The sequence below is a fragment of the Cygnus atratus genome, chromosome 3 (genome assembly GCF_013377495.2).
Source record: "Cygnus atratus isolate AKBS03 ecotype Queensland, Australia chromosome 3, CAtr_DNAZoo_HiC_assembly, whole genome shotgun sequence".
Taxonomy (NCBI): Eukaryota; Metazoa; Chordata; class Aves; order Anseriformes; family Anatidae; genus Cygnus; species Cygnus atratus.
This window is the reverse complement of record NC_066364.1, coordinates 91,287,258-91,300,246: the sequence shown is the minus strand read 5'-3', so window position 1 is coordinate 91,300,246 and position 12,989 is coordinate 91,287,258. Positions and strand designations below refer to the sequence as shown.

The following is a 12,989-nucleotide window of genomic DNA, read 5'->3' as shown; positions in this document are numbered from 1 at the left end:
CATTTGCTTTTAACAGTAGCTGAGCAGAAGAATTCTTGGGAACAGGGACGGATAATTACAGGTTTGACCAGAATTATGCCCTCGACTAATGCTGATAAAAGTGAACTGATAAACTATGAAAACTAAAAGCTGCTAAATACATTATTCATATGTGTGTACGTTTGCATGTGTGTGTGCAACCTGCATTTTCTTATATAAAAAAACAGGGAAGTCTTCTGTTTTTATCTTAATCAAATCTTGATCTTTGTTTTTTAAACTGTATCCACCAGCTTATCCAGACCAATACCCTGTTGAGTAAAATGTCAAGATACCATGTCCCTTCACACACACCAAGTTTATCACTAAGTTGTACTAAACTGTGGCAGTCAGCATTTCCCATCTGTTCCCTACCCAGAAGTGTTATGACCAGTTCAAAGCAAAGTCATTGCGGTACGGACCAGAAAAACAAAGCATCACTGAAACAATGTTAGATTAGCTTGGCTACTGAACAGTTGAAAAGCCTAATATTGTTACTTTTTTTGAAGCAGACACTATGAGACTAAAATACTAAAGAGAAAGAAGGAGCATTAAGACATTCTTACTTTCAGAAACGAGAGAAAAGCAGTTTAATGAAAACAGACTGATTTCTGATCCTTGCCCTTCCATTTCAGGAGTTCCTCAGCATCGTGTTTGCCAACTGCATTGTCCAACAAGCTTAAAATTAAGTATTTAGATATTTTCCTGGAAAAATTAAGTTAGTAAAGCTGCAAATTCCTAAAACACAGTTAATAAAGGCCTTCAGCTTCTACAACTCTATATTTAGAAGTGCTATATATATACAGAGAACTTACCTATACATATATGTATACACCATCGCCAAAAGAAAAAATAAGTAAATATTGCCCCACAATAAAAAGGTATCAGTGTGCCGTAACGTAGGACACACTCAAAAATATACTGCTGCAGGAAAACACAGCATACTTTTCATGGATTAATATGGTACTACATGTGGCCAATGATGACGTTTCTTCATCCATATGTGATCCAGCCACAGATACAGAACTAACAGAAAGAAGATCTGTCATTCTTCCACCACACACACGCTTGCAGTAATCATTATGACTTTAAGCAATTTAAAGCAATATGACCTTATCACCTAGCCAACATTTTTTACATAAATCAAAAAAAACATGAAGAGTTCAAAGATGAAGTTGAAAGAACACTCCAGAACAAACTGTCTCACTTACTGTTCAATACGCGGGGAGAGATACAGCTTAGGAAAAACCTGAGTAGCTTCTGCATCCTCAAAACTAACAGAGAGAAGCGCAACATCTTCTCCAGGATCTTCATTCACATCCTATATGTTAAAAATAATAAAGCGACAAATAAAAAACTAAGTACTTATAAACTTGCAGACAAAAACTAATACAGTCAAATACCAATTTAAGAGATGCTTAAGTGAGGAATCTAAACAGTGACCACCAAAAAATAGGCTGAAAATTAATATTCTTCATGTATTAGTACTTTAAAGACATTCTGTAGTGCTTAATTTCAAGCATCAAAATACAATTACTGTTAGCAAGTGTATACTAATGTAGCTCCTCTTTGGCTGAAATACATATTTCAGTAAAGATGCAGACTTCATTTTTAACAATTCTCAGTTAAACGCTAACATCAGACATAAATGCCAAGGATTTTTTTTTTAATGTTACAGTAGCATTGAATTACAACCACAGATTTTGTATTTGTTATTTTTCAAAGTATATGGTACAAAATTTCTGCTGCACTCAACTCCTATTTCTGTTGTAGACAAAGAAGTTTTTTGAAATTTATATCTAAAAGTCATCACCCCTGAGTTTCCCACACATTAGATCCCTGCATTACTTTCAGAAGGCTACACACACTGTAAAAGCTACTGTAAGAAGTAGTCTTGTTAAGACCTGACACTTCTCTGAGTCACAGACAGTACAAACAAGTGAATTTCTGCTCAACACAACTGCATTTGAGCTCCTGACCTCTGGTTAGGGCCATGAGTTGGCATCGCCTTCACTTACAACGGGTAATAAATACTGTGCCACTTGCTGCTCAGAAACAAAAGTCCTTTAACATGTTTGTGCATATGTACACAGCGACTTGCCAAAATGCATTTGTTTTTATCCGTTCTGGAAAACTATGAGAGGAAACAGATAAACCAGCAGATCTGCACTCAGAGCAGGATCACAGTGGTTCAGTGTGCCCTGGTATGGTCTGTCACACACACAGCTGGGAGGAAGGAACATGCAAACCACTTAAACATTGTTCGGAGATCCTGCCCTATCTGGGGGAAAAAAGCGACTGTTGAGTGGTTTCAGGAAGACGATCTCGTGCCATTTGAAGCTTTGGCAGGACTGAAACTGTTAATGTCCAGAGAGACTAGCTGCGTATTAGCTGTTACGTGCAGAACACAACATGCCAAGAAACTTAGTGATAAGCTGCAGGGAAGAATGGGTCTTAAAAAAGCCTAATTGTCTTGCATGAAAAATGAGAGAGAGCTGACAGTGTTTTCTTAAATTCTGCCTTGGTGTGCTGCTCACTTCTGACAGCTGAAGGAAGAGTGTACTCCTATAAAACGGTCACAGGCACACTTAGGCTGGGAAGGAAAACATGCTTTTAAACTGGAGTTGCAGGGTAACGCTTCATGTAAGTAGTGAGAGCGAGAATTAACTGCATTCCTCTCGGGGTATGATCAGGTTATGGATGGGATTACGTGACACGATGCCTGCACCAGCGACGGACAGGACCTCATGGCCTACAGCGCTCCTTTCAGTGTTGTGCTTCCAGCAGCCTACAACAGAAGAACCCTCACAGATGAGAAAGCTTTTTTCAGAAAGTGAAACAACCACCACCCAAACAGTGCAACTCCTCCCTAGTGTTTCGTGCATTTTCATCGTTAAGGAATTTTTTTCAATAAGGAACAGCTTTCACTCCTGAAGCTGGCTACGGCATTAACTGGCCTTTTTCTGATTAATTTGCTAATTGTCAATGAAATGGAAAGAACTATTAAGACACATTAAACGGTAATGCTAACAATTAAAAATCTTTTACCATAAGGGGCATTCTTCAAGAGATGACAAATATGCATACTACATTCACCTGCGTATGTATACAGCTCTGTCAAGACCACATTCTTTTGTTTCTATTTTTTTTCAAATACCTTGTTTTTATGTTTTTACAGAAGAGAACCTACATGCTTTTCACAAGCTGTATGGACAAACCCAGAAGTACTTAATCTTGCATTTAGTGTTAACGCTTAAGTTGATATGCACACCCAGTTTACCATCATGCATATGACCAGTTTCTAGAATACCACTCAGGTGCCTACTGATCGAAGAGAATCAAAATGAGGAAACAAAAAAAATCAGGTGAACACCACTACAGCACCCATTACCCTATACGCTATTATTACACTGTATTCCTGCACTCACTAATGGCTACTTTAATATGGAGACTCATTCCAGAAAAATAAAAGATACATAAATAAACATGACATTTTTGCGCGTTAAGCTGCAACAAGCTGATATGTGCATTAAGAGCAATAAATTGAGATGTAGTATTTTTCATTTACAAAAGTAATACACAAAATAAAACTACTGTTGCCAGCACAGCACTGCACTACATTCATATAGCTACTGTCTCATCCAAGTAAAGAAATTAGCATTCTTCTCTAAGTGCCACTTTTCAAGTCGATGTATATTTTTGGCCCACAAACCTGAAAAGTTAAAATTGTAGCTTTAAAAAAAAAAGGCAACACAAAACCAATAAGCATTCCTATAGGTTTTAAAAAGATGCAATGCGGTAACACCGTGAAGTTGCTCAACCTGGTTGCTGAGATGGCCACAGATTTACAATGAAGTCCCTTTGTATTTGCTGCAATAGAGATTATTACTTTAAGACTTTGTTCCTTTTATTTATGCAAGGATCTGCTTGGTAGAACTGCATTCAACCTTAGTACGTCTGTTACAACTGCCATTTACAAAACTAAACTGAAAACACATGTCCCACAGATAAACTATGGAAAGCCTTTTAAATTAATAGGCCTTTTTGATGTTGTCTGTGCCAGTCACAGCTTAACTCCTTCAGCGATATCTCTTCTGGTCATCTCTACAAACCTGCTAATGCTAGGTGAGATGATGCATCTTTGTATCAGTGGGCAATGACATTGCTCCAGAACAGGGGCTGATATCCTTCCCTCACACCAGAGTCCAAAGGCAAAGGCTGTTTTCACACATCATCAAATTCCAACCAGGCAGTGTCTTCCCCTTTCCCATCTCTGCATGCTGATTTCTCTCAAGGAACAGGCAACATTTCAATAAAGCAGCAAAGCAAGATTGCCCCTCTGTTTTATTTTTCAGTTAGCTTCAAAAGAAATAGTGACATTCAATTGCTTCTTCAAGACTAATCCCTTTTAAGGAAAAAAGAGGCTGTTGAACTCAAATCACAGTACATTTTTAATATTAAAGTAGCTATTTTATTTTCATAAGTTGCATTTAACCCACAACAGTTACTGTTAAAGGATTTTTATCAAAACAACTAATTTTACATTTTTCAAGAAAAAATGATTTTGTAAAAATGAAGAACGGCAATGTCTTAAAAATTAGCATTCAACGTAAGAACTGCCATGTTAAGGTACCAGTTCCTACTCACACAACGTTTTCCACACAAGACTTTACAGAACGTATTATTAAATCGAACTTTCACAGAATGCAGCATACATCCTGGGCCACAGGAATTCTGAGGTTTAAAAATTGAATGTTGCTAAAAAATATATCGGAGATCATTAGCTAAGCATGTGATAATTGCACACCTATTAGATTTTCCACAACAGTCTCATGATTACCAGTAAAAAAAAATCTAGCCCACTACAATATAAAAGATCCAACATTGATTTTCATGGTGTCTTTCTGCCATCTTGCTATCCTGTTTTACTAGGTATTCCAAAATAATCTTTTCCTCATTTCAGAAGAAACCTATTCAAATCAAAGAGGAAAAAAACCTGACGCACCATTTAACATCAAAAATAAACACTTTTCTATCTCAAGAACTGCGAGTGTTTTCCTATGTTTACACAATATTTGCACGGTGTGGGTTGATCTTTTTGACTAAAAGTTCCTGCAAAACGAACTGCAAAATATATGGAGTAAAGCACTGTGGGTAAGGAATAAGATAATAATAACAATAAAAAAAGACTTTCAACTCATGTTTTGTTCCTTTTTTTTTTTTTTTGGCTATTGCAGAGAACTGTTAGCAACAACTTACAACAATAAATAGTACTTTTAACAAAGACAAATGTAAAGAGAAAAGTCATGGTATTTCGTTCTAATTTACCCTTTCTCTACTCAGCCAGTGAAGATGAAATGTTCATTAAACATGTATGTTGGCACTGCAGGACAAAAGGCCACGTGAAAATACAGATACAGAACAAATGAAAACAGAAGTTATAAGAACTTTAGATTTTTTTCTTCCAGAAACCTGAGGCAAAGACTTCAGGTATCACAAGGCTTGAAAACAAAACTTTTAAATCCTATTTCTAATCGTGTCAGCACTGTCTAAAGAACCATTTGTTAGTTTTCATTCATATCAAAATGAGTTTACATTCAAAAGCAGGCTTCTTTGTTTACAGCTGCTCCCTTTGCAAAATCCTTCATCTTTTCATAAAGTTCGTATGAGTCGTGTATGAAAATTATTATCAAAAACACCAAGTACAACATCTAAATGGCATTGTTTTCTCATATCCTACCTACTGTAATTGAAAACTGGGAATTTACTGGAACTGACAATTTATTATGAGTCAGATGGTTGATAGCCAGTCCAACCAAAACATCTGCTCCGCACAGTCACAACTGCTATAACCCATTTCCTCTTGTGCCTGGAGTCTAACCAACTTGTACATTAGAGCTCCTTTTCCTTAAAGATGCAGATTCTGGAAAATCAGTTATTACCTTTTTTTAGTTATCAGCAGAAAAAATCACCTTGCAACCTTTTATTAGAGCATTCTTTCAATAAGAGGTATTTTTATTTGTGGCACGGAAGTGTGCTTGCCTGCACCAAACTGCAACGCGAAGCAGTTGGAGGCTGCATCTGCAGCAGCTCTCTCAGGGGAAGGACAGCTTGCTCTTGATAGGCAAGGAAAACTCACAGCCTTGGGACTTGCTTTTCAATGCACGTGGAAGACTTGAGAGCTATGGGGCATGAGACTGGGGGACAAGAGCATGCAGTGGGCTGGTGTATAAACCTAGGATTAGGAGCCTGGTGTAACCAGATCTACTGTAAAGTACGAATGAGGAAAAAAAAGAGAATTTGGTAGAAAGAATGGGAAAGGATGTGCAGGAAGAGAGTATTGATTGGCTTTGGGAAGGACAAGCCATTTCTGGCCTGAGGGCTGTTGAGAAATGAGGAAAGAGAGCAGGGCTTCTGGTATGGCTACTAAATTTGTACCTTGAGCACAAACAGCAATTGGTCTGAGGATAAAAGCAAGGTAAGGAAAAGTACACAATGTGCCCAGCCCACCGCATGTTCCCTGAGGTAAAGAGGGGCCACACAGATGGCTGATGTTGCAGAAGCCTCCAGGAACAGATAAGCTAGCTAAAATCCAAACTGTATGGGTCAGGCCAAATCTGCTTCAGGAGGTTCCCAGCCCCAGCTCACGATTGCAACCTCTTCCTGGAGGTTTCTGACCTCTCAGCTCTGACAAACGCTGAATAATCATCTTTGTGGTATGATTCTAACCGAGGGGACGGAAACCTCCAGCCGATGGGGAGAGGATGGGATCGCTTAAAATAATATAAGCGAGGAATGCACTCAATTTACAGCTTGTGTGATGTGATGGAGCAGGAGGAAGGTGGAACAGAAAGGCTGAATGTGGATGAGAACGTGGAGGAGTGTGGAGCGGTTGATCCTAACATCTGCAGCCAGCTTATGACAAGGTGAAGTCTCAGCTTACTTTGTGGTACCTCTCAACCCTACCATTTCAGTCAGCTTCACAGAGTGTGCAATTTATATACCAGGATCCCTTCTGGAGAAAAAGGTCTCAAGAGGAGAAATACATGAGAATAGCAAGATATCACAAAGGTAATTTATCTTAGGGTGAAACTTAACCCGTGTGATTTTGCATGACACATGCCTATACTGGAACAATACTTACTAACAACTGAGAAGTGAACAACAGAATTTGTTTTTGAAATCAAAATACGAATTGCATCAGAGAAGAACACATAATGCTATTTGCTTTATTAGTACTTGCATCACACTGCTTTGCAAAGTTTGGCCTTTTCCCTCCAAATGACAGCATGTGATAAGATAAAAAACAACTATCAAATAAACCACAAGCAACTTGTATCCTTAATGCGTGGTAACTTCATTAGCCAGCTTTGATACAAGTAGTTACATGTTCTCCAAACCCTTTTCTGTATTTATTGTTTTTTAAAAAAATAACAAAACATGCTAGGGGAAAGTAGGCAAAGGAATGTGAAGTGGCAAATGAGACTTAAGAAATCTGCTTCACTCTAGGGAGAATATGTAATTATTCCAGGAAATTCTTTCTCCTGTCTTCCAGGAAATCCACCAGGTCTGATCAAGGAGTGCTGATTCTTTAAATAGGATCTTTAATGAAAACAAAGGCAGTCACCTTGCATGCACTGTCCACTGTATTGAAATGTTCCAAAAACAGTCCCTCTCCCAAGGTAATACAACAAAACATTTGCCTAACTCAGACAAAGAACATGTTTAAGCTCAGACTAATTCCTTTTTTAAAAGTTACATGAAAATCATAGTCCATGAACAACACTGCAGAATCTGAAGAGATATTTCTAGGACATTGTTTTCCTTTTACTGGATTTTTTTCATTAAAATGAAATCAAATAAGTATCTTTTGAACATTGAGCAATACCTCTAAGTATACCACTGTGCATCAATAACATGTAAATAAAAAGATTTTTCTTAAAGAGTGAGTAACATCCCAAATATTTTGTTTTGTTGTTTGTTTGTTTTTGCTGGTGGTTTCTTGTTTGCATTCAGACTTTTGTATATAAATATATTGTGCTTCTCTAAGACAAGAATTTGAGGTGTGTTTTGCCTATACCATTTTCTTTTATTATGGTCATGGCAATTTACCACTACTCACCATATGAATAACTGCCAGAGTTTGGTAAAGAATGCTGTTAGGAAAAGCTTAAGAAAAAACAAAAAGTTAAATAGAATAACATTCTTGTCCATGAAAATTCACAACTTTCAAGATTCATGCTATTTAAGTGAATAAAAGTTAAGTTGTTTTGACAGCACAAAAAGTTGTGGTGATACTTTCACCGCAGTAATAACTGTTCGCTTAGGTCTGAAAAACACAATCTCAAAAAATAACACGGATGCCTTTAAAGGTCAAAAATATGCTTTGGTAAGGACTAAACTCAAACTTAGAATAAATAAATAAAAAAAGTGTGGCACAGTCTAAAAACGATACTGGGGTGTCCTTTCTGATGTGTAAATACCACTGATTTCAAGAGAGGTAAAAAGTTGCTAAATATTCATTTTATAAACAAGAAACGCGAACTACATGGGAGAATCATTTCATATTGACTGAATTATATTTATTAGCTATGTTTTAATGACACTAGAGTAGTGGACACTTTTTCATTTTAGGAGAGACACAAGATGCTAGTGATCTTAAATTTCAGTTCATTCACTGAAATGTAACTACAAACACATTAGCTCTATCAGCTCTAACATCAGATATCACATTCATATTAAGATTAAAACCAACAACACTTACACAGCTAGGAATGTCCATGTGATTAGAATGAATCAGAATAAAAATAACAAAATGGGGAGAAACAATATTAGAAATCTAGATTACTGGGACCTGACTTTTCATACATTCAGGAATCACTGCTTTTGTTTGCTAGGACTTCAATTTATCCATCATTATAGAAGGGCGCTTAACCTCCTAATTTTTGTTTTGTTTACTTCTAACCTAATTTATAAACATACTAGCTGAGTTTTAATAAAACAATAGGGTATTATCATTAAAAAAGAACGTTATCCCAAAAGATTCCCCTATGACTGATGAAGTTTTATAGGCAGGATACAGGTTCAAACAGCACCATATCTTTTCTAAGACCTAAAGCAAAGCAATGATGCGTCTCTGCCATCGCCAGCTAAAAATGGGCTGCGCAAAGCGCTCAGAGATTCCAAAGCTCACTTTTTACAGAGGTCACCCTGCCTCCTCTTAATCGGTGAGCAGTAGCGGCAGCCACTCAGACCAAGCTCATGTTGCCACATCTTGACAAAAAACTTTTCCTTTTAAAACCAAGAGCAGCACAAAAATGGTTCTCCAAAATGAAGATGTTATTTCTTCTACCAGTAAACATACCAATTAGCTGCTTTGCTGGCATCAGTGGTGCTACTGGCAGAATAAAGAACAGCACAACCTGAGCCACAGTGTGAGAATCTGGCTGAAGGCACAAGACTGAAAATGTAAATGTGTCCTTATAAGTACATATCCTAGAAAAATAACTGTTTAAAACTTGTTGTAAATAGTTATTGACTTTTTTTTTTTTACAAAAGGTTTTATGTCTGGTAAACATGCTCTTGAGTGCCTTAAAAAGCCATGTTTAGTTAGAAAGCCCTGGGTAAGCAGCAAACAAAGGACAAGTAGTATTAAAATTAATACTTGCACTAATAACATCTGTATCCTAAATCAGGAATCATTTGAGGATAGCAAAGCAGTGAGAGAGGAAAAGAAGACAGCAAGAAAGAGGAAAAGAAGCTCTACTTTGTTCCTTTGGGCACTGCATGTTAGTGACAGACATGCTGATTTTGTGCAAGTGCTAAGTTCAGTCATAGGTATTACATATGCCATACACATTTGTGTATGTGTTTGCATTGTATGGAGGACTCATTTTCATTACTGTTTAGATGTTATCTATTAAATTGTTCACTTGAAACGATCAACACTGAAGGTTCAAGATTTATGTAGTGATACAACTAATTCCAGGACTGTCAGGGTTCAGGGATTCTCTGTACTACCTTGCCACATGCCGAGGCATTTCCTTGCTAAAATCAGACACTACAAGACATTTCTTTCACGCCTATCTCAGCATTACTATCTCCTTTTCACACTTTGAATACTGGGAAGAACCATATTAGGAACCAAAAATGCAGATCTACACACACCTTTAAACTACCCTCACATTCAAAGACAAAGAAACAATATGTATTACACATACATAGATTTAGGCTGAATTACTTGGAACAACATTATTTAAAAATAAAGTACAATATTTCTAAATGTGAAAAATACACTTTCAATGCTCTTAAGAAGCAAGCAAATAGCAAAAAAAGAAAACACAAAACACTGACCATTTAGATGACTTATAGCAGGTCACCGCCATGTGGTTTGTTTCTTTATAAATCTCCCAAAGCTATCTGGCCATTTCCTCAACATGTAGTGAGGACCCATTTTTTACCGTAAGCCCTGTGTTTTTAAGTTTGCTTTCAGAGATAAATATTTGGGGACATGTACAACTTGGAATTCAAATCCTTCACTAGGATTCAAATCTCTCCAGCTCAGTTCTTGAGACGACTGGACTACAATTTATTCAGCAAGCAACATTCACATTCCTGTCCCCCATACTACTGATTTCCCACCTCTTTAAAAATAGTCATGTCCTTGCAGAGGCCAAAGAGCAGTCATCTCATGTCCCAGTGGAAAACAAGATCTGCTAATAAATGCCCATGTACTTAACTAGCGTGCAAACAGATCATTAATATACTTTGAAATAATCTTCCTGTCAAGCCAACTTCCAGATCTTCCAGTATAGCCTTTCTATACATAAATGCTCATATTTTCTACATGTAAATTAACAAACATTAATGGCTCTGTACAGGGCCCATGATTGAAAGAAGATACAGAATTTCTAATCATATGGGGGGAAGAATGGCATTTCTGAAACCATGTTGTGGTTCAAGGTCAGAATAAGACTTTTTTGTTTTTTAATCAATTCTTTTTAATAAAAGCTTTTCTCCTATCTCCACATATTCTTATATGTTCTCGGTCCAGTGAATATCGCTCTGTAGAATCAGAAATACTATAGATTACATGGGTCACAACAAAAATGCCAGTGTAAAGCCATATTCTGAGACATGCCTTCAGTGAACCAGGAAGTACCAAGAAGATTTCACAGATGAAAAAGTGAATAATGAAAGCGCAAGGTAAAAGCAAGCAAAGTTACACTTGCTCAATACTCTTTCACTGTTGCAGCCTAGTAATGCTGACCTGATTTAAAAATAGGAAATACTTTCTTTTAAGAGAAGGTGCAAATATTAAAAATATTAACTGTTAGGAGTTGTTTGGACTATTGTTGTTTCCTGAGAATAATAGGAATGTTTCATATTAAAGTCCATAGCACTTTTAATTCACAAGCTATTTATTACGCATTCCTATTTCAAGTGTACAATATTATATTTCTTTTCAAGAGAAATCTATTATCCCTTTGTCCCCATATTACTCACACACCTACAGGACCTGAAAAGAGTGAGGTAGGGCTGGGGGGCATATTCTGCTTTGTACAAAAAAAAGTGCAAGTTGGAGCATCCTGTCCCCTTGAGCCCCATTTGCATTCATCATTCCAGCAAACAATGTGCACGGTGTAATCATGCACACAAGGGTGTAAGTGTACAGATGTCACAAACAGCATCTTGTAAGAACTAGTTGCTGTAAAAAAAAAAAAAAAGTTTATCCAGTAAAGAAGAGAAACACAGCTTTTTTCCTTGCATTTGTGTGAAGGTAGATACTGTTACAGGTGATAAGCAGGGTGCTTGAATGAGTGATAAAAGCTGTCTTAGTAAAAAAAAAAATGATTACAACATTGGTTTGTATATTGTAAAATAACGTGAGGAAAAAAATCACAGTATTATTCTGTTTATATATAAAGTCACATTCTGTTCTATATTCATAGCTTTTATACATCACTACCTTTGTAAGCAGGTAGTACAGGATCACACCAATGTCATGCAGCGTGAGCCTTAACAGTCAGTGGGACACGGGTACCAGTCAGCTGGTAACATGTAACAGCAGGTACACTGTAGTATTCTGAGATATCCCGTACATTTGAAATGGTCTGACCTTTCTCAACAGCTTACTACAGTCAGAAGAAACCATGGTGCTGAGGATTTGGGGTAGGAAGTGGAAATACTTTGAATAGCACAGAATCTGTAGACATAAAAAAGGCTCTGAAAACATCCAGCACATGTTGATTTTTTTCTCTTGATGCCTAACATGGAGCCAGGAAGAAAACAGGTTTAAATAATGGGTGTAGACAGAACTTTTATATTATGGGGATGAACCTGGAATTATATTTTGGTATCACCTTTCCCTGCAAAAGGTCATGTAAGGTAGATTACCCATTAAGTGCTAGGTATATTCTTACCTTTCCAGCTGAAGTTCTAACAGATCAGAAAAAAAAAGTTCAGATTAAGATGAAGCAAAAAAAAATTTTTGTAAATCTAATCCAATGCTCTCGCAAAGCCTGAAATTATTTGCACGCATGCAACAACACAGCATCGCAAGATGCAGAAATCAACAGAGCAGAACACCCTCTGTTCTTGGTCAGGTATTCAGCTTTCCGACCATAAATCTGAGCTTCATGTTCTTCAGTAAGGAGGATGACATGGCCATACAAAAGGAAGAGCTGGATCATGACAATGGTTTGAACTGGAAGTTTTTTTTTTACCCTGTCCTATAGGAGAGAGTATTCAATAGTTTTCTTTTCCGTTTGTAGTTTTGAACAGAGAATTTAAGAAATTAAAGCCTAAACACCTCACAGAAGTCTCCAGAATTCATGTATGTTTGATGTTCAATTTTAAAAAACTGATAAGATTTGTTGGGTAATTATTCACTGGTTCCCACCCCACTGTTACAAACACAGTGGAGTAACAAATGACTGCAACTGTTCTACTCACTTCTTCACAAACCTCAGTTC

General features: G+C 37.0%; 1 protein-coding gene and 1 long non-coding RNA gene across 5 annotated transcripts in view; one reads left to right on the top strand and one right to left on the bottom strand.

The window, feature by feature from the left end:
* BABAM2 (BRISC and BRCA1 A complex member 2) overlaps positions 1 to 12,989 on the bottom strand; it is a 170,027-nt gene that overhangs the window by 80,664 nt on the left and 76,374 nt on the right. For all 4 annotated transcript variants that reach the window (XR_004780991.2, XM_035561828.2, XM_035561817.2 and 1 more), the window contains one exon: positions 1,227 to 1,336. Coding sequence is in view for 3 of the 4 variants with exons in the window: in XM_035561828.2 (XP_035417721.1) it covers positions 1,227 to 1,336 (110 nt within the window). In the remaining variant the exon portion in view is untranslated. The remainder of the gene's footprint in view (positions 1 to 1,226; positions 1,337 to 12,989) is intronic.
* Positions 6,721 to 7,924, top strand: LOC118255593 (uncharacterized). Its single transcript, XR_004781000.2, has 3 exons — positions 6,721 to 6,941; positions 7,023 to 7,086; positions 7,571 to 7,924. It is a non-coding gene; the product is annotated as an uncharacterized LOC118255593 (long non-coding RNA).